The sequence below is a fragment of the Staurois parvus genome, unplaced genomic scaffold, assembly GCF_062004578.1.
Source record: "Staurois parvus isolate SC_StPar_1 unplaced genomic scaffold, SC_StPar_1.0 ptg000234l, whole genome shotgun sequence".
In the NCBI taxonomy this organism is placed as follows: Eukaryota; Metazoa; Chordata; class Amphibia; order Anura; family Ranidae; genus Staurois; species Staurois parvus.
The window spans coordinates 2,451,297-2,473,959 of NW_028318030.1; the positions used below are offsets into that span (position 1 = coordinate 2,451,297).

The 22,663-nt window shown below is 42.2% G+C and overlaps 1 protein-coding gene across 2 annotated transcripts in view; it reads right to left on the reverse strand.

Annotated features, from left to right (window-relative positions):
- The window catches only part of ERCC6 (ERCC excision repair 6, chromatin remodeling factor), a 147,751-nt gene that overhangs the window by 95,452 nt on the left and 29,636 nt on the right, over positions 1-22,663 (reverse strand). For both annotated transcript variants that reach the window (XM_089680011.1, XM_089680012.1), the window contains exon 8: positions 10,054-10,189. In XM_089680011.1, coding sequence (XP_089536137.1) covers positions 10,054-10,189 — 136 coding nt within the window. The remainder of the gene's footprint in view (positions 1-10,053; positions 10,190-22,663) is intronic.

Genomic DNA, 22,663 nt, shown 5'->3' on the forward strand with positions numbered 1-22,663 from the left:
GGACTGCTGTGCTGTTTAATGAGGGTTATTAGAAATACATGCAGTACATTCAGACTGTACCACAAAAATAGAACTTGCTGGAGATAATACACTATACTAATAAACTGTACACACACACTTGCCAAAAGTACTGGGACACCTCTCCAAATCATTGGATTCAGGTGTTCCAATCACCTCCATGGCCACAGGTGTATAAAATCAAGCACCTTGGCATGCAGATTAGGGATGCACCGAAATTTCATTGGCTGAAACGTTTCGGCCAAAAACATCCCTACAGGCCAATATGAAAAAAAGCACCCATACAGGTGCCGAAAAAACCCCACCCGCTGCTGCCTCCATCGGCCGCTGCTCGGTAGTTTTCAGCCTTACCTGAGAAACCATAAAACGATCCCGGCACTGGGCATAGAGATTAGTGAAGGAAAGATGGCCTCCACTTATCTCTATGCCCTTGGAGGACCGAAGCAATGTCACTTCCGGACCTTTTTTTTTCTTTTAACCACTTGAGCTCCAGAGGATTTACCCCCATTAATGACCAGGCCTTTTTTTGCTGTTTGGCGCTGCACTAATTCAAATGATAATTGCGCGGTCATGCAATGCTGTACCCAAACGAAATTTATGTCCTTTTTTTCACACAAATAGAGCTTTCTTTTGGTGGTATTTTATCACCTGTGCGCTTTTTATTTTTTGCGCTATAAACAAAAAAAACCACGAACATTTTGAAAAAAAAACAATATTTTCTACTTTCAGCTATAAAAAATATATCGTAAACTCAAAGTTAGTCATAAATTTAAGCCAAAATGTATTCTGCTACATGTTTTTGGTAAAAAAAATCCCAATAAGTGTATATTGATTGCTTTGTGTGAAAGTTATAGCGTTTACAAACTATGGTATAGATAATGAAATTTATGCCTTTTTTTGCTATACAGTGCTGCACTAATTCAAATGATAATTGCGCGGTCATGCAATGCTGTACCCAAACAAAATTTACGTCCTTTTTTTCACACAAATAGAGCTTTCTTTTGGTGGTATTCGATCACCTGTGCGCTTTTTATTTTTTGCGCTATAAACAAAAAAAACCACAAAAATGTTTTAAAAAAACAATATTTTCTACTTTCAGCTATAAAAAAATATATCGTAAACTCAAAGTTAGTCAAAAATTTAAGCAAAAATGTATTCTGCTACATGTTTTTGGTAAAAAAAATCCTGTGCATTAGCGGGCAAACTGGCGCTATCTGGGAGGGGCGCTAACACTATCGGAAGTCACCAGTGACACTAATACAGTGATCAGTAAAAATCTGTTCACTGTAATCAATGACACTGGTGACAGGGCAGTGAAGAGGTTAACTGGGGGGGGGGAGGGGGGCGATCAAGGGGTTAAATGGGATTTCTGGTGCACTAGCGGGCAAACTGGCGCTATCTGGAAGGAGCGCTAACACTATCGGAAGTCGCCAGCGACACTGATACAGTGATCAGTAAAAATCGGTTCACTGATCAGTGACACTGGTGACAGGGCAGTGAAGGGGTTAACTGGGGGGGGGGATTAAGGGGTTAAATGGGATTACTGGTGTACTAGTGGGCAATCTGGCGCTATCTGGGAGGGGCGCTAACACTATCGGAAGTCGCCAGCGACACGGATACAGTGATCAGTAAAAATCGGTTCACTGATCAGTGACACTGGTGACAGGGCAGTGAAGGGGTTAACTGGGGGGGGGGGCGATCAAGGGGTTAAACAGGATTACTGGTGTACTGGCGGGCAAACTGGCGCTATCTGGGAGGGGAGCTAACTCTATCGGAAGTCGCCAGCGACAGTGATCAGTAAAAATCGCTTCACTGATCAGTGACACTGGTGACAGGGCAGTGAAAGGGTTAACTGGGGGGGGGGGGCGATCAGGGGATTAAATGTGTCCTAGGTGTGTTCTGTCAGTGTGCTGTTTTACTCACTTTTACTGTTTCTTCTTCTCTGTCTGGAACGGAATGTGTCCAGGCAGAGAAGAATGACATCATATCCTGCCCTGTGTAAATGTCAACACAGGACAGGATAGGACAGGGACCGATCATGTGATTTCAGCCAGAAATCACTGGCTGAAATCTAATGATTGATCCCTCCTGGATCGAATCGTGTCACCCACGGGTCGGCAGGAGCGCGCACACGCGCGCCCCCTACCCGCGAAAGTGTCGGGAGTGCGGAGCCCGTTTTAAAACGTGGTTTTGCGCTCCACTGCCACCCTGCACACGTATATACACAGTGGCAGGGTGGCAAGCGGTTAAAGCACTAGATCAATGCTTTTTTGATCTAAGAATTAATATACACGGGACACTTCTGAACGATGGAATCTGACTTCTGGAAAAGGTAGGTTAGAAAACGCCTGTTTAGCAGCGTTTGCATATTTGCGTTTATGCGCATTTATGTGCGTTTGAGTTTTTTAAAGTGTTTTTTAAAGATAAGCACAGAAGAACCTCCCAAATGCCCAGAATGCACTGAAAAGTGGTAAATTATTAACTATTTCAGACTGTTTCAGAGAAATGCAGAGAGTAGAAGCAGAGACAGCAGTATGTGTTGAGATTAGCTTAGGTGCGAGCTGCTCATTAACATTTCTTTTGCTTTTTAGGGTTGGAAAGGTGTCTGGTGGAGTCAGTAAGGCCACCTGGCAAGGGGTCTTCATGAGGAATTTGAGGTGTGACTGGTCATTAACATATCTTTTGTTTCCAACTGTGGTAGAGGTCTGAGGTGTGAATTGGTCATTACAATGTGTGACAAGCTTCTTAGGAACATCCTTTGTTCAGTGTTTTGTGTCCAAGTACCTTAAAAACACTTGGCATGCATTTTTCATGATGAAAAAAGGCTCTGGACAGCATCGGGAACTGGAAGAGTTTAAAAAAATTTCAGACGCTTATAAACGTGATTTGCCGCGTTTACAAGCGACTGCTGAACGCAAGTTTTCAGGGGCTGCTGAAAAAAAACGCTGAACAGCTCCTAAATGTGATTTTATCAGCTGCAGTGTACATGAGCCCTAATGCTTTACATTGCAGAGGACATATGTGGGGTCTTATTGACATATCTCTCCATAAAGAGGACCTGTCACTAATTATTTCTATCACAAGGGATGAATGCATTCTTTGTGATAAGAATAAAAGTGATTAAAATTTGTTTTAAATGGACAATGCAAAAAAACAAAAAAAAAACAAAAATACCTCATTAAATAAAAAATAAAAAGTTTAAATTGCCCCCGTGCTCACACGTAGTGGTGAACTCATATTTAGGCCACGCCCACATATGTAAATGGTGTTCAAACCACACAAGTGAGGTATCGCCACGAACATCAGAGCAAGAGCAATAATTCTCGCACTAGACCTCCTCTGTAACTTTACACTACTAACCTGTAGAAATTTTTAAAGCATCACCCATGGAGATTTTTTAAGTACAGCAGTTTCACGCCATTCCACGAGCGTGCACAGTTTTAAAGCGTGACATGTTGGGTATCTATTTACTCGCCGTAAAATCCTCTTTCATATTTTACAAAAAATTGGGATATATTGTGTTTTTTTAATCAAAGTGTATTTTTTTCCAAAAAATATATATTTATTTTTAAGAACTGCGCATTTTGGTTTTCGGCCAAGTGCATTTTGAATTTTCGGTTTCAGCACAAGAATTTTCATTTCGGTGCACCACTAATGCAGACTGCTTCTACAAACATTTGTGAAAGAATGGGTCGCTCTCAGGAGCCCAGTGAATTCAGGCATGATACCATGATAGATTGCCACCTGTGAAATAAGTCTTTCCACGAAACTTCTTTGCTACTATATATTCCACTGTCAACTGTTAGTGGTATTATATCAAAGTGGAAGCAACTGAGAACAGCAACTCAGCCACAAATGGTAGGACACGTAAAATGACAGATTGAGGTCAGCGGAAGCTGAAGCGCACAGTGCGCAGAAGTCACCAACTGACTGCAGAGTCAATATCTAAAGACCTCCAAACTTCGTGTGGCCTTCAGATTAGCACGACAATGCGTAGAGAGCTTCATGGAATGGGCTTCCATGGCCGAGCAACTGCATCCAAGCCTTACTGTACATCACCAAGTGCAATGCGTGTTTGTAAAGCACGCCGCCACTAGACTCTAGAGCAGTGGAGACTTGTTCTCTGGAGTGAAGAATCACGCTTCTCTGTCTGGCAATCCGATGGACGTGTCTGGGTTTGGTGGTTGCCAGAAGAATGGTACTTGCCTGACTGCATTGTGACAAGTGTAAAGTTTGGTGGAGGGGGGATTATGGTGTGGGGTTGTTTTTCAGGGGTTGGGCTTGGCCCCTTAGTTCCAGTGAAGGAAACTCTTAAGGCGTCAGCATACCAAAGACATTTTGGACAATTTCATGCTCCCAACTTTGTGGGAACAGTTTGGGGAAGGCCCCTTCCTGTTCCAACATGACTGCACACCAGTGTACAAAGCAAGGTACATAAAGACATGGATGAGCGAGTTTGGGGTGGAGGAACTTGACTGGTCTGCACAGAGTCCTGACCTCAACCCGATAGAACACCTTTGGGATGAAGAAGAGTGGAGACTGCGAGCCAGGCCTTCTCACCCAACATCAGTGACTGACCTCACAAATGAGCTTCTGGAAGAATGGTCAAACATTCCCATAGACACACTCCTAAACCTTGTGAACAAGCCTTCTTAGAAGAGTTGAAGCGGTCATAGCTGCAAGGGGAGGGCCAACTCAATATTGAACACTACGCACTAAGAATGGGATTCCATTAAAGTTCATGAGCATGTAAAGGCAGGCGTCCCAATGCTTCTGGCATACACACTATATTGCCAAAAGTATTGGGACGCCTGCCTTAACATGCACATGAACTTTAATGGCATCCCAGTCTTAGTTAGTAGTGTTCAATATGGAGTTGGCCCACCCTTTGCAGCTATAACAGCTTCAACTCTTCTAAAAAGGCTGTCTACAAGGTTTAAGAGTGTGTCTATGGGAATGTTTGACCATTCTTCCAGAAGTGCATTTGTGAGGTCAGGCACTGATGTCAGACAAGAAGAACTGGCTTGCAGTCTCTGCTCTAATTAATCCCAAAGGTGTTCTACCGGGTTGGGGTCAGGAGTCTGTGCAGGCCAGTCAAGTTCCTCCACCCTAAACTCGCTCATCCATGTGTTTGAGACCTTATTTTGTGCACTGGTGAGCAGTCATGTTGGAACAGGAAGGGGCCATCCCCAAACTCTTCCCACAAAGTTGGGAGCATGAAATTGTCCAAAATGTCTTGGTATGCTGACAGCTTAGGAATTCCCTTCACCTGAACTAAGGGGCCAAGCCCAACCCCTGAAAAGACCCCACACCATAATTCCCCCTCCACCAAACTTTACACCTGGCACAATGCAGTCAGGCAAGTACCGTTCTCGTGGCAACCGCCAAACCAAGACACATCCATGGGATTGCTAGACAGAGAAGCATGATTCGTCACTCCAGAGGACACATCTCCACTGCTCTAGAATCCAGTGGCAGCGTGCTTTACACCATGGCATCCAGTGCTTTGCATTGCATTGGTCATGTAAGGCTTGGATGCAGCTGCTCAGCCATGAAAACCCATTCCATGAAGATCTCTACGCACTGTTGTTGTGCTAATCTGAATGCCACACCAAGTTTGGAGGTCTTTAGCTATTGACTCTGCAGATAGTTGGCGACTTCTACGCACTGTGCGCTGCAGCATACACTGATCCCACTGTCATTTTACGTGGCCTATCACTTCGTAGCTGAGTTGCTGTTGTTCCCAGTTGCTTCCAGTTTGTTATAATACCACCAACAGTTGACCATGGAATATAAATATATATATACATACATACAAACAAACAGAATCAGAGGTAACGTAAAAGAATAATCTGCAAAAAGGAACATAGCAACAAAAATCCTGAAGTGCTCTTCTATAAACTTTCTTTTTCACTAGTTAGTTTGATGGTATCTGCAATAACCCAAATAAAGAGGGCCTGGTTTTTCAGTAAAGATCACTTCACTCCTTCTGCCACTAAAGAGACGACTTTAAAGTGTTACTAAACCCAGGACCCTGCAGTCACTATATCTATATATCTGGTACAGTACAGTACACAGAACATGGAAATGCAATTATTTTAGTAACTATAAACTGCTAAATATCTTTTCTCATCAGCAGTATATAGCTGTCTTGTGACTTCTATCAGCTATCAGAGTCCAACCGAGCACTGGGTAAAGCTTGTGTGAGGAGTTTTCATTCTCCTCGGACAGTCGTATGAGGCTGCATGACTCCTAAACCTCTGTCTGGACAGTGCTCAATGGCCCTGTGCAGATCACATGAACCCTCCGGAAAAAAAAAAGCACTATGCACCAAACTGAGCATGTCCAGAGTGCCTCTTAGAGCTCTGTCCTAATAGTAGATGGATTGGGGACAGTGGATGAAGGGAAGGATCAGAGCAGGATTAACCCCTTAGGTTCCTCAGTGAGTATAACAAGCATGCTTTACTGCAAATACAGACTGATTTTACTGATGTGTGTTTGGTAACACTTTACGACCCCATGAAATTTGGTTTAGATAAATGTGGTTATTAGTATACCAATGCTTTAAATCAGAGTAAAAATTCTGTGCATATTTAGATCTATAACAAGCTGGTAAAACATACAGTGCGAAGAGCAAATGCAAGTGTGCGGAGATTTATAGCACACATCTTTACCAAGATACTGTTTTTATGCACAAAACATTTGGCAAACATTTGTTAAAAGTGTCCTTATAAAACCAAAAGATACATAAGATTTACTACAGAGATGCAGAAAAAAAGAACAATTACAAGAAAGGTCAGCGGGCATTTACTTCTCTAAATTTGATAAGGATAAGAACGTTAAAGATGTGGTGGCTTCAGTAATTTTTTTCTTCCGACCTTTATCTCTTTGTTTTCACCCGGTGATCCTGTTAGTAACACACTTTAAATTCTAGGGTGTCAACGCTTCTTCATTATAGCGTATTTATGGTGAAGAAGCGTTATCACTCTAGATCAGGAAGCATGCACTTTGCCAAGTGCCAAGCCTCTACTCATTTTAGTAAAACAACCATACTATTTCAACTAAGAGTTCAGAAGGCTTCTGGAACATTCCCAAGGGCCATAATAAAGAAAAAAAAGGTATCTAACAACATCTTATGCAATCTGCAATTGTATTCTTATGTTGGTTTACACATTTTTCTTATGAAAAGTTTGCTTAAAGCTGCACTCCAGGAATTAAGCTACTTTGTAAAATCTGGTAGTTAGGTCCAACAAGAAGCATGCAGCCTCACGGATCTAATGCTTTTGTTTACAGCTGACAGTTTTAGTGAGTGCCAAGATGACAACCATCACTACACTCCCAGCTATATGACGGGAGACACATAGCCTTCTCACACACAACAGTTCTGCCTGGCCAACCCATCTGTTCAATCTCAGAAGGCTTTCTATTTTGTGAAGTGATTCATATAAAACAAAGCACTCTGTGATTGGGCAGGAGGAGGGAAGGGGTGGGCACAGCAACTGCATGTGACTCGACAGTTACAGAAGCTGAGACCAGAAGGCCAAGAGTTGGAGCGCCAGAAGTATAGCGATAGCTCTTCCCTCTGCGGACAGTAAACTGTAAACTAAAGAAATAAGCCCACAAGGTAGAATGTATCTTGTTGGACCTAAACTAGTAATCCAGCACATTTTACAACCTGCCTGAATTCATGGAGTTCGGCTTTAAAACTATTCAGTTAAGATAGGACAATGTAAAATGTTGGCTGTTAAAGCCCAACTCTAGGTACCAAGCTTTTTCTAGAGTTTCAGTCCCTAGTTGCCCATTTTTTTTTTTTTTAAGTAATGATTTCAAGGTCTATACTTTGAGAATGGCAAAGCAGAGATAGTGGGAAGAGAGAACAGGGGAACCGTTAGCTATTGCCCGGACATTAAGGAGGTGCTTTTTTTCAGAGCAGGGTATGAGGAACAAGTTATATGAGCATGCATAAGTGTAAAGTGTAGTCACTTTAAAGGAAAAGGGCAAAGAGGGACTATAACTGTGGAAAAAGCATGATGCCCAAAGTTGGACTATAAATTAGCCTATCAATAACACTAAATGTTGGATAACATTTCAGGAAAAATCCAGGAAATTCTTAAGGAATCACATGCATTTTACAAAAATATACACAGGTGAAACTCAAAAAATTTGAATATCGTGCAAAAGTTCATTTATTTCAGTAATGCAACTTAAAAGGTGAAACTAATATATGAGATAGACTCATTACATGCAAAGCAAGATAGTTCAAGCCGTGATTTGTCATAATTGTGATAATTATGGCTTACAGCTCATGAAAACCCCAAATCCACAATCTCAGAAAATTAGAATATTGAGAAAAGGTGCAATATTCTAGGCTCAAAGTGTCAACCTCTAATCAGCTAATTAAGCCATAACACCAGCAAAGGGTTCCTGAGCCTTTAAATGGTCTCTCAGTCTGGTTCAGTAGGAATCACAATCATGGGAAAGACTGCTGACCTGACAGTTGTGCAGAAAACCATCATTGACACCCTCCACAAGGAGGGAAAGCCTCAAAAGGTAATTGCAAAAGAAGTTGGATGTTCCCAAAGTGCTGTATCAAAGCACATTAATAGAAAGTTATGTGGAAGGGAAAAGTGTGGAAGAAAAAGGTGCACAAGCAGCAGGGATGACCGCAGCCTGGAGAGGATTGTCAGGAAAAGGCCATTCAAAAGTGTTGGGGACTTTCACAAGGAGTGGACTGAGGCTGGAGTCAGTGCATCAAGAGCCACCACACACAGACAGATCCTGGACATAGGCTTCAAATGTCGTATTCACTTGTCAAGCCGCTCCTGAACAACAAACAACATCAAAAGCGTCTTACCTGGGCTAAAGAAAAACAGACCTGGTCTGTTGCTCAGTGGTCCAAAGTCCTCTTTTCTGATGAGAGCAACTTTTGCATTTCATTTGAAAACCAAGGACCCAGAGTATGGAGGAAGAATGGAGAGGCACACACTGCAAGATACTTGAAGTCCAGTGTGAAGTTTCTACAGTCTGTGTTGATTTGGGGAGCCATGTCATCTGCTGGTGTTGGTCCACTGTGCTTCATTAAGTCCAGGGTCAACGCAGCCGTCTACCAGGAGATTTTGGAGCACTTCATGCTTCCTTCCGCAGACGAGCTTTATGGGGATGCTGACTTCATTTTCCAGCAGGACTTGGCACCTGCCCACACTGCCAAAAGCACCAAAACCTGGTTCAATGACCGTGGGATTACTGTGCTTGAGTGGCCAGCAAACTCGCCTGACCTGAACCCCATAGAGAATCTATGGGGCATTGCCAAGAGAGAGATGAGAGACATGAGACCGAACAATGCAGAATAGCTGAAGGCCGCTATTGAAGCATCCTGGTCTTCCATAACACCTCAGCAGTGCCACAGGCTGATAGCTTCCATGCCATGCCGCACTGAGGCAGTAATTGCTGCAAAAGGGGCCCAAACCAAGTGCTGAGTACATATGCATGCTTATACTTTTCAGAGGTCTGATATTGTTCTATGTACAATCCTTGTTTTATTGATTGCATGTAATATTCTAATTTTCTGAGATTGTGGATTTGGGTGTTTTCATGAGCTGTAAGCCATAATTATCACAATTATGACAAATGACGGCTTGAACTATCTTGCTTTGCATGTAATGAGTCTAGCTCATATATTAGTTTCACCTTTTAAGTTGCATTACTGAAATAAATAAACTTTTACACGATATTCTAATTTTTCGAGTTTCACCTGTAGACAAATTTGGGCAGTGTACATGCATTTCTGGAATGTGGGACAAACCCAGTATTGCAGAGCAACCTACTCTGCAATTCATGCTGTAAACTAGGGCCTGTCCTTCAGTACATGAAGCAGCAATTTTTCACTTTGAATCACAATACCATGCATTTAACCTGTGAAACTGAGGAAAAAAAAGTTACCCAAAATGTATTCTCCTTTGTCCTGCAAAAAAATCATTTAATGATTTAGCAGATCTTGAAGAGAATTGAAGAAAATTTAAGGAACAGTGTTCTCACCTTTTTTCCAGGAAAACTTCCTGTTTCGTGAAGTACAGCTACACGCAACTGAGGCCACCATGCATGGAATTCCTTGACCCACTGGTGCATTACAGTGGCAGGGCACACAATAATACTGGGACCCAGACCTTCATATCTGTAAGTTAGTGGAAAAAATCTAGGTCAGTTTACTAAGCTGTAAAATTATATTTAACGGTTTATTTTATCTCACAATTTTGCATCAAAATGTCTAAAGCAAATACATTAATTCTGGCCCACCAGGCCATTTCATGTGGTCCTCGCATCTCTCCTGCAGCTGCGGCACCCCCTTGTCTCGGCCCCTACCTCGTTTCAGCAGTTGGCAGCAGAGAGGGAGACAGAACCCCTACTACAAATTCCGTGTCTCTCTGTGCAGGCGCAGCACCCCCTCATCTCTGCCTCCCCTGGTCTCAGCATTCAACAGACTCCGGCAGCTGACTCTAGCCCTCCTCTGGTCCTCCTCCAGATCCTGCACTTTCAGCTTCCCAGTTCCACCCCCAGCATCTTCCCGGCAGCAACACAAGGTAAGAGGGGTGCACTGTGATGTAAGGGAGGGTAGGAAACTCTTGAAATTTGCTAATAATTAATATGAGAATATTAAAATTCTATGCCAGTTGAAATGGTTGGTTGCACACCGTTGGTATCATCCACAAGAACCTTTATTGAAGACTGCTCAGACAGAACACCATTGCAGAACCCTCCTTTTTATACTTACATCATCTGCTACAGAAGTGTGAATGAGCTCCCTGCCGGTCTGCACCTGCCCTTCACAGCTTAATTTTTAAGTTACTAAAACTAGTAATGATCAAATGCAGAGGCAATTATTTAATATTGCAAAGTGAGGAAAATAATTATGTGATCCCCTGCAGATTTTGTAAGTTTGCCCCCTTACAAAGAAATGAAGGGTCTTAAATTTTTTTATCATGGGTGTATCTTAAATGATAGAGACAGAATATCAACCAAAATTCCAGAAAAAAACCATGATACAAATGTTATAAATTGAGTAGCAGTTCAGTAAGTAAAATAAGTATTTGATCCCCTACCAACCAACTTCAACTTACAAGTCGACCTCAATGCACTGTTTAATCGGGCAACTATGTGGCAAATGCAGTTCATTGTTGATTAATGCAAGGTTATGCACTTAGGGATTAAGAATATGCATGCATCATACATACTAGGGGGGAGTACAACTGGGGGAATCAATGGTGGAGAAGGATCTGGGAGTTCTGGTAGATCACAAGCTTAATAATGGCATGCAATGCCAAGCTGTGGTTTCTAAAATGAGCAAAAACCTCACTTGTAGTAAATGAGGTATAGACTCCAGAGAGAGATCATGCTACCCCTGTACAAATCAATAGTAAGACCTCTGGACTATGCAGTTCAGTTTTGGGCACCAATTCATAAAAAGAACATTGGGGAACTAGAGAAAGTACAGAGAAGGGCAACCAAACTGATAAGAGGCATGGAGGAGATCAGCTATGAGGAAAGATTAGAGGAACTGAATTTATATTCTCTTGAGAAGAGTAAGGGGCAATATGATCAACATGTATAAACACATCAGTGGTTCATATAGTGAACTCGGTGTAGAGTTATTCACCCTTAGGTCATCAGAGGACAAGGGGGCACTCTTTATGTCTGCAGGAAAAGAGAGATATAGCCTACAAAGAGAGAGATATTATTCTACCCCTGTACAAATCATTAGTAAAACCTCATCTGGAATATGCAGTTCAGTTTTGGGCACCAATTCATAAAACGAACATTGGGGAACTGGAGAAAGTGCAGAGTGTAAAGAGATTTAATTTCCAAATACAGAAAGGTTTCTTCACAGTAAGCTGTGAAAATGTGAAATAGACTCCCTCAAGAGTTGGTTCTGGCCAGCTCAGTGGATTGCTTTAAAAAAGGCCTGGATTCTTTCCTAGATACAGAGAATATAACTGGATACTAACATTTATAGGTAAAGGTGATCAAGGGAATATCTGATTGCCTCTTGGGTGATCAGGAAGGAATTTTTTCCCCTGCAGGAGCAAATTGCATCATGCTTTGCCACATTTGACACCTTTTGGGGGGAGTTCACAGGTATCCGCTCCCACTTCTGGCTGAGTTCGCCGTGGTGAATGGAGTCAGAAGTTTCGGCACCCCCCACAGCCCTCTGGGACACTTCCAAGGTCCCAGAGGACTGCAGCCCATTCACAAAGTGCAGCGCGCTTCACGCATGTGCAGTAGGAAACAGACGGTGAAGCCGCAAGGCTTCACTGCCGGTCTCTCTTAGTCAGGATGGCGGCGCCAGCCCTCGACAGCCATCTGAAGAATCAGCTCGGGGTGAAGACACCACTAGATGCCTAGACAGGTAAGTGCCCTACTAATTAAAGTCAGCAGCCACAGTATTTGTACCTGCTGACTTTCAATTTTTTATTTTTTTAAAATCAGGTCTTTTTTTATTGAAGTTTGGATCCATGTACATACAAAATTATACAATCCCAACTTCCTTTAGGAGATAGCTGTAGTAATAACATTTTCCAACAATACAGTACATAAGGAGTATATATCAAAGCATTCAGAAGACACCACAATGTTTTCCATGTTTTTTAGAAAAAAGAAAAAATATTGCAAAAATACAAGAGACCAAAAAAACCTCAAAAATACAAAAAACCAGAACAGTAAAAACAAACCATTCGTTCGCTGAACTGAACCTGAAGAACCAAGCTGCCTCAACCTATCCATGATTAGAACGATAAAAATCCAATGTCCGCAAAAAATAAAATATTTGGTACACCAATGGCTCCAATACCTGTCTAGGAGCTGATGAAACAAAATTAAAAAAAAAAAAAAAAAGGGAATATATATTTTTTTTATGGTAGTAATGTTAATTTTTCTTTTCGGGGTCATGCAAATCCACCCTCCTGGCCAAACACTTTAAAATATAGACACTGGCTAGATCACAGCAAGCCTGAAGAGACTCCTCCACTCAATACCCTGTCCCTGACTAGTTGGACTGGCGCTAATCCCAGTGTACCTAACCAAGCAACCCAAATAGTTGCAAATTTCCAAGCACATCCTCTATGTTTATATATTAATTTCTCTCGGATTAGGGTATTGTTAACTGCTTTAATCCATTGGGCATGGGAAGGGGGGGGGGGGTTAGGAGATATCCATTTCTGGCCTATGACTTTCCGAGCAATAAACAGCACTCAAAAGATGGTATGAGGGGTATATAGCTCCTCATCTATAGCTCCCAGCAGACAAATCTTAGGATCCAGGGGAAGATTAAGAATCCAAATTTTATTGATCATTTCTATAATGTAGGTCTAGTATCTTACCAAGTTAGGGCATCTCCATAACATATGGAGAAACGTGCCATTATTAATTTCACACCTGGGACAGAGGAGGGAATCCCTCCTATTCCAGTCGTACAATTTTTGAGGAGTGCGGTAAGTACAGTGAATGATAAAAAGCTGGGTAAGCTTGTGAGTTGGAGATAGAGAGATTTTAATTACATTTTCTAGTATCGTGGACCATTCCTCATTAGGGATAGTGTCTGACGACCATTGTGCCCTAAAATTGAGGGACATCGCCTTAGAGACCCGGTGCACACGGGATTGGTACAACGAGGATATTTGACCCATTCTAGAGGTTGAGGACACAATTTAAGTACCACAAATCAAATAACCATGTAGAGATTTTAGATCAGAAAATAGCATGTCTAAGTTGCAGGTATTAAAAAAAAAAGTGATTAGGCAAGTCATATTCGGGTTGCAAGGTTTGAAAGTCGTTCAGCAGTTGACCACGATACAGTTGTGGTAAATATCTGATTCCCAATACCATCCAGCCAGCAAAACCCTGCAACTATAGAAGATGCGAGGTGAATGAGGTATAGCCAGAATAATTAATATGATATTTAGCCTTAGATCAAATTTTATCTATCAGTACTAGGGTAGTGTATTGAGAGAAAGCTCCAAACTCACCCGCCTCCAGACATTCTATCAAATTCTATCAAATTATCATTGGAGTGAACACTCACTAGGAGCGGCTTAATGGTGTCAGCAATGACATCAACTTGCCAAGCAGAAAGTTGTTAAAGCTGCGCAGCCATGTAATAATAAAATGGATTAGGAACCGCCAACCCCCCAGCCTTCCTAGATTCCTGTAGAGTTTCTAATTTTATATGAGGGGATCGCTTCTTCAAATTCAAAAGAGAGAAACACAGTATCAAATTGCTTGAAAAAACATACATGGGAATCCAAATCGGTGCGTTATGCAGGGCAAATAGCAGCTGAAGGGGCCCAGATCATTTTTATTAAGTCACGCATGCCAACCACTGAGAGCGGTAATTTATTCCAACTAACAGTTTTCTGTATGAACCTAAGAAGTAGAGGATGGAGGTTTAGCTGGACACATTTAGACAGGGTAGGATGTACATGTATGACCAAATAACGGAAGGAATCTACCACTTAAATTTGGGACGCAACCTGAGGTAGGGGAGTTGGCATCGGGTCTAAGGGTAGCAGGGTGGATTTATCCCAATTAATCCTACAACCAGAAAAGGATCCAAATGTATCGATAAATGTCAACAGTGTTTTAAGAGAAAGGGACGTATTGCCCAGAAACAATAGGACAAAGCCAGTTTTTTTTTAACATCACCTCGTTAAACCCTTCTATATTCTGATCCCCCCTGATGGCCACTGCCAATGGTTTTATTGCCAGAGGAAAGAGTAAGGGTGACAGTGGGCATCCCTGCCTCGTACCTCTATGCAAAGTATAAGATGGGGATAGGGCATTTTTTACCCATAGTCGAGCTGTGGGAGCCTTATAAAGCAATCGAAGCCAAGAGATAAAAAGTCAGTGTCACCTACCTGATAGAAGTCTGAATTGACGAGGTCAGCCTCTCTTGTATCTCCAACCCAGGCCCCACCGAAGGTGGAACAGATGGTGCTGAGGGACAGGAGAAACACGAGTGCCTGCGGATATTGATTGCAGAACTGGAGCCAGAAGCGTAGTCAGAGTAATAGCCAGGGTAAGCAACGAGCAGGCGATGAGGTATCGGTATATCAGACAGGGATGAGGTCAGGAGGAAGCCAAGATCAGAAATCAATAAGCAGAAGCATAAACAGAACCCAAGAGCAGGTCAATGGCAAGCCGGGTCAGTATACACACGATACAGCAGGACACAGGGGATTAGCTGAAGACCAGTCAGCACTGACAGAGTAACACCTCCATTAAATAGTCCATTTGGCGCCAAAAGCTGTGAGCATGCTGCCACGTGCGTGCACCCATGTGAGCACATTCTTGCGCACATGTGCAAGCCTATGCTCATTTTTATTAGCAATGTGCCGTGCTCATTTCTATGCGCAATGTTGCGCACTTCTACAGGAATTCCCTTACAGTCAGTCCCCAAGCTGGATTTGTCGAGAACCTGCCGTAAGTACTGCCATTCAACACTATAAAGTTTGGCAATTACCTTAGAAAGCCACGTTGAAAGTACCTTGGTAACAATCTTTAAATCAGTGGGCAGCAGGGAGATAGGGCAATATGATTCTGCCTGGGTAGGGTCTTTTCCTGGCTTCAAAAGAACTACTATGATTCCCTCGTTCATAGAGGCCAGGAGGGATTCATGAATTATAGCAGCCCTTATTGTATGCAGTAATTCAGAAAGAAGTACTTCTCCGAAAATGTTATAAATTTCGATTGGCAATCCATCACTACCTGGGGACTTAGAATTAGGAAAAGAATTCACTGCTGATTGTAATTCTTTCAAGGATATCGGAGCATTCAGGCTCTTCCTATCTGCCACCAAAAGCTTCGGAAGTTTAATCTCAGCAAGGAAGTCAGTGAGCCTATCCATGAGGTAGGAAGCTCTAGAGGAGTACAAGGAAGTATAGAAGGAATTAAAGCCCTGTAAAATGGTGAAAGTGTCAGTGGCTACCTGTGTTGGAAACAGTTTTAATGCAGAGAAATAGGTTGATGGCTGTTGAGACTTGGCTATAAACAAGTGACCTGTTTTCTCCCCCTCCTCAAAAAAGGTCTGAGAGGAGAAAAATTGTTTATTTTCAGCATGTTGCATTTGTATAGTTTGATAGAATTGTTGTGCGTTTATCCAAGCTTTTTTGGTTATAGGAGTGCGATTAGACATATATTCCTGTTCTGCTTTAGCAACAGTTGCACTACCATCTCACTCCGTTGTCTAGTATTTTTAATTAAGGAAATCTCATGAATGCATAAAACCTCTAAAATACGCTTTCAGAGCATCCCACAACACCATAGGTGAAGTTGAGTGCCTATTATCAAGCAAGAAGCCTCTCAATTTTGAATGTATACTATCAATATTGGGAAAAAGGGATTACGTTTCCACAATATGGGGAAATGGAAATTACGTAACAACAAAGACAACTTAACTGATGAGTGGTCGGACAGACCTCTAGCCAAGTACTCAACAAAAGGATTAAGGGTAAGATTCAATTCTGTGACCAGAATAAGATCTACACGTGAAAGAGACGAATGGGTCAGGGAATGGCAGGAAAACTGGGCTACAACTGGATACTTGATCCGCCAAAGATCCACAAGCCCCACTTCAGCTATGTGTCGGGCAAAAGAGGTCAAACAATATTGTTTATATAAAATCAAGCGGTACATCTAATGTTATTAAAGTCACTGACCGCTATGACCGGTATTTGGGTATGGCACACTATAAATTGCAACAGGCACTGCAGAACCTCAGGATGAAAAGGGAGGAGGAATGTAAATATCAGTTATAATACAGACATATGAGTCTCAATTACACAGAAGAAAAATGAATCTGCCCTTGGGGACAATCTTCGAGGAGTTTACCTTGAGAGGAGTATTTAGGGATATCAAGACGCTCACCCCTTGGGAGTATTGCATATGTGTAGAGTGAAATTGAAGTGGGAATGTAGGACGTTGCAATAAGTGAACAGAGTCCTGAGTCAAATAAGTCTCCTGCAGGCAAAGGATAGCAGGTTTTTGTTGACCAACCATAGCGAAAATGGCCGTCCTTTTCTTTGGATCATGTAATCCTCTCATGTTCCAGGAGAGGGCAGTGTCTGAGTGCTTATTCATTTGTAGAAATCGGAAATTAAAACGGTCTTCAGTTTAAGGACCACTCCCAGGCAGGTGGTAGAGGGTATGTTGGAGGGTAACCCAAAGATCAGTAACCATAGATTAGGAGGGTCATACAGCAGTCCAGACAGGGCCTGAAGCAATGACATGCACAGGAGGCAGAACAAGATGGACACTTGGAGGCAGCAAAAAAATACTAAGAGAACCAAAACCTGTAACATAAAAAAGTCAAGACCCATTCCATGATTTAGATGGCTGGGCTCAAGAACTCCCTGCAGGGTTAAGAGGGGGGGGTAAAAACAAGGGCTAGCGCCAACGGTGTCAGACAGTCAACAATGTAAGCATCCATAATGACAACTAGAAGCTGTCAGGACTTTCTTTTCTAGCTCCATTGTAGGCAAAATAAGAGAGCATATTCACGCAGATGTATTGGTACCATTCGATGAACTAATTAGGTGGGTTGTGGCCGAAGGTTGCGCTCATTGCGATCTAACTAGTTGGATGCTGTAGTAGGTGAATCAAAAAACTGAACCGATCCATTCGCCACCACACGCAGTTTTGCAGGTTATAACAGAGTATGCCACTGAGATGGAGCCCAGGTGTCTTTTAACTTCCATAAATTTAGCCAGCTTCCTCTGGACCTCAGCTGAGAAAATCAGGAAATATGGACACTTTGGAGTCCTGGATTTCCATATTTGTTTTCTGCCTAGCCAGACGTAGGATAACAGCTCTATCTTTGTAGTGAAGTAGCTTCAACAGGAAGGGTCTATCAGGGGCCCCCTGGTGGCGGAGCGCGGGGGAGAGCTGGGGGGACCCTGTGTGCTCTTTCCACACAGAAAAGGGCGTCAGATTATCTTTTCCAAGGTATTAGAAAGCCAAGACTCAATAAAATCGACAGGGCTCTTATCCTCAGCATTTTCAGGCATACCCACAATTCACAGATTATTGTGTTGGAATCTATTTTCCATATCCTCTACTCTGTGTGCTCAGATGTTTTAACGGAAATAGTGTGGACCATTTGCTCCAGGGGGATCAACTCGTCCTCTACGGTGCTCACCCTACCCTCCAGCGCAGTAGCTCTTTCCCTAATCTTCTGCATGTCATGTCTGATGTGCAGTATATCCTCCTTCATGCCCTTAAATTCTAGTGTCAACTGACCTAGTGAGGAGCCATAGGTATGAACCACTGTAAGTATTTCTTTCAGCGTGGGTTCTGGATGATCCGCCTCTGCATTCTTAGTGGGTGAGGATGAGGAAGGCTGCAATTCACTCACCATATCCCGAGAGTAGGAAGACATCAGGAGCACCAGAGCCAGCTGATCCGCACCGGAGGGATTCGGTGGAGAAGAGAACAAGGGTTCCGGAGGTGAGCATACCTTATGTGGTGTGTGTGCATATCGCCCCAGCTTTGCAGCTGCATCTACTTGACAGTCTTTCGTAGCATGCTGCGGGAGCAGGTTCCCGCCATGTTGAGTAGGCCTCACAGAAAATGCACCTTCCTCCTTGTCACGGAACTACACGAGAGGAGCTTCTGAAGGTGCTGTGGTCAGATGAGACCAACATTTAGCTATTTTGTATTAACTCGACTCGCCGTGTTTGCAGGAAAATAAAATGCTGACTATGACCCTAAAAACACCATCCCTACAGTCAAAGCAAGGAGGTGGAAACATTATACTTTGGGGCCGTTTCTCTGCTAAAGGTACAGGCCAACTTTGCCGTTTTGAGGGGCCAATGGACGGGGCCATGTATTGAAAAATTTTGGATGAGAACCTTCTTCCCTCAGCCAGAACACTGAAGATGGGTCGTGGATGGGTCTCCCAGCATGACAATGACCCAAAACATACCTCCAAGGCAACAAAGAAGTGGTTCAAGAAGAAGCACATGAAGGTCATGTAGCGGCCTAGCCAGTCTCCAGACCTTAATCCTATACAAACTTTATGGAGGGAGCTGAAACTTCAAGTTGCCAAGCAACAGCCAAGAAACCTTACGATTTAGAGAACATCTCTAAAGAAGAGTGGACCATAATCCCTCCTGTGTGTAAACCTGGAAACCAACTACAACAAACATCTTACCTCTGTGCTTGCCAACAAGGGTTTCTCCACCAAGTACTAAGTCATGTTTTGCTTGGGGATCAAATACTTAATTTACTCACTGAACTGCAACTCAATTTATAACATTTGTATCATGGTTTTTTCTGGATTTTTTGGATGATTTTCTATCTCTATCATTTAAATAACACTTATGATAAAAATTATAGACCCTTCATTTCTTTGTAATTGGGCAAAGTTACAAAATCTGCAGGGGCTCAAATAATTTTTTTCCCCACTGCATTGATGCAGCCTGTGATGAAATAGATGTTGACACCCTTGCCTTAAAAGATAGGTTCACCTTTTAAATATCTTACATCTGCATTCAGGATGTAACATGTAACATGTGCAGACTCCCTTCTCCTCCTAACCCACCCCATTTCCTGTGAGAGGGTGGGAGTTCCTTTCTCCTGCAGCTGCTTGTCAATTTTTAAAATCGGCACAGCTGTGCTGATGAGCATTCTTGTAGTTTATTGACACTTTCTCCCACTTTCAAACAAAAAGCTAATATAGAGGTACTAGCAAGACAACATGTCTGCAGGAGCCCGATATAGCACTTGTGATCCACTGATGTCAGGTACAATGTTCTTCAGGCTATTGTGAAGAAAATACAGTGCCGTGAAAAAGTATTCATACCCCTTGAAATTTTCCACATTTTGTCATGTTTACCAAAGGTAAATATATTTTATTGGGATTTTATGTGATAGACCAACACAAAGTCGCCCATAATTGTGAAGTGGACGGAAAATGATAAATGCTTTTAAACATTTTTTTACTAATAAATATCTGAAAAGTATGGCGTGCATTTGTATTCAGTCCCCCTGAGTAAATACTCTGTAGAGCCACCGGTCGCTGCAATTACAGCTGCAAGTCTTTTTGGGTATGTCTCTACCAGCTTGGCACATCTAGGAGACTGAAAATTTTTGTCCATTCTTCTTTACAAAATAGTTCAAGCTCTGTCAGATTGGAGGGAGAGCATCAGTGAACAGCAATTTCCAAGTCTTGCCACAGATTCTCAATTGTTGTGGACTTTGACTGTGCAATTCTAACACATGACTATGCTTTGATCGAAACCATTCCATTGTAACTCTCGCAGTATGCCTAGGGCTGTTGTCCTGCTGGAAGGTGAACCTCTGCCCCAGTCTCAAGTCTTTTGCAGACTCTAACAGGTTTTCTTCTATGATTACCCTGTATTTGGCTCCATCCATCTTCCAATCAACTCTGAGCAGCTTCCCTGCCTTTGCTGAAGAAAAGCATCCCCATGACATGATGCTGCCATCACCATTTCACAGTGGGGATGGTGTGTTCAAGGTGATGTGCAGTGTTAATTTTCCACCACACATAGCATTTTGCTTTTAGGCCAAAAAGTTCCATTTTGGTCTCATCTGACCAGAGCACATTCTTCCACGTTTGCTGTGTCCCCCATGTGGCTTCTCGCAAACTGCAAAGGGACTTCCTAGGCTCTTTCAACAATGGCTTTCTTCTTGCCACTCTTCCATAAATGCCAGATTTGTGGAGTGCACGACTAATAGTTGTCCTGTGGACAGATTTTCCCACCTGAGCTGTGGATCTCTGCAGCTCCTCCAAAGTTACCATGGGCCTCTTGGCTGCTTTTTATCTGATTAATGCTATCCTTTCTCGGCCTGTCAGTTTAGGTGGAGAGCCATGTCTTGGTAGGTTTGCAGTTGTGCCAAACTCTTTCCATTTTCGGATGATGGATTGAACAGTGCTCCGTGAGATGTTCAAAGCTTGGGATGTTTTTTTATAACGTAACCCTACTTTAAACTTCACAACTTTATCCCTGACTTGTCTGGTGCATTCCTTGGCTTTCATGATGCTGTTTATTCACTAATGTTCTCTAACAAACCTCTTTGGGCTTCACAGAAGAGCCGTATTTATACGGAGATTAAATTACACACAAGTGGACTTTAGTTAGGGGTATCAGAGTAAAGGGGGCTGAATACAAATGCATGCCACACTTTCCAGATATTTATTTGTAAAAATTGTGAAAACCATTTATCATTTTCCTTCCACTTCACAATTATGTGACACTTTGTGTTGGTCTATCACATAAAATCCCAATAAAATAAATTTATGTTTTTGGTTGTAACATGACAAAATATGGAAAATTTTAAGGGTTATGAATACTTTTTCAAGGCACTGTAATGCATGTACATGTTTGCCTGCAAAAATAAGTGCATTTATTTATTTTTACCAAAAAGTAAACTTCTCCTTTTAAACAGAACTAAAACCATCCATACATAGCTCCCCTCCAGAGCTGAAATATTGTGTGTTAAGTTCACTTAAGGCTCTTTTAAGGGGTCATTGGGCCTTGGTGTTACTGCCTCCTAGTCTCCCACTTGACTCTAACACATGTGTCAATACCCTGTGTTTATACAGCATTTAGTCATCATCTCTAAAGCCTCATAACTGCTTGTCAACACTTGCCATGAATATTACTATGGTACCACATACAGTGCTGTTCATACAGGAGTGGTAGCATTGTGTTGTGTAGTGTTAAAAATTAAGCAGCATGTCGCTTTCATAAGGTATTGATGCTTGTCAACCACCCCTATTGATTTCAATGGTGATGCCCAATAACTGCACCTTAACAGAACCTAGGGCATTTATGGTGTGTTAGTGAAGCATTTATAAAGTGTTGGGGAGAGACAGTGGAGGCTTCTGTATCCCAGAATACACCAGGAAATGATAGAGAACTGGGACAGAGCGGATACAGTCACTTCTGGCTGTACATAACAGCTGTGTGGCAACTCCATTTACTGGCAGTGCCAGGCAGGAAATGTCAAAGTTATGATGTGTTACTGCACAGCCATAAAAGAAGTGTTAAAATTATTTATACCAAACAGCTGGACACAAATGGATCAATCCACAAAAATCCTAACTATATCCTAACAAACTAGCCTTTGCAGCCTGGCGGGTAAGTGAGCTGGGAATTTTTGATTGTTTGTGATAACTGTGCAGCGCTAGAAGAGCTAGAAGTGAGACTCCCGAAACCTAAACATTTTTTACATTTAAAAAAAAAAACGTGCATTACCACAATCTTCATGAATATTACAATGTTATAAAAAAAAATATAAGACATCTTCTAAGTGATCAATATTGCAGCATGAAAAGTGAGACCACCCAGACTTTAGCAAAACATACTATGTGGTCGACCACTTACTGTATGATTGGTGGTGTGCGGTGACACCTTCCTTGCAGGATATATATATATATATATATATATATATATATATATATATAAAGTAGATAGATGTGCAGGGCTAGATGTGAGACTCCCTAAACCTAAAAGTGTTAATATTTACACATTTTAATCAAACAAAATGTGTATCAACACACATTTACATAATGAAGCCCCACCTAGGGTGTAACCTACAAGGTAGAGAACATCATCACATGTGTCAGATACACTAG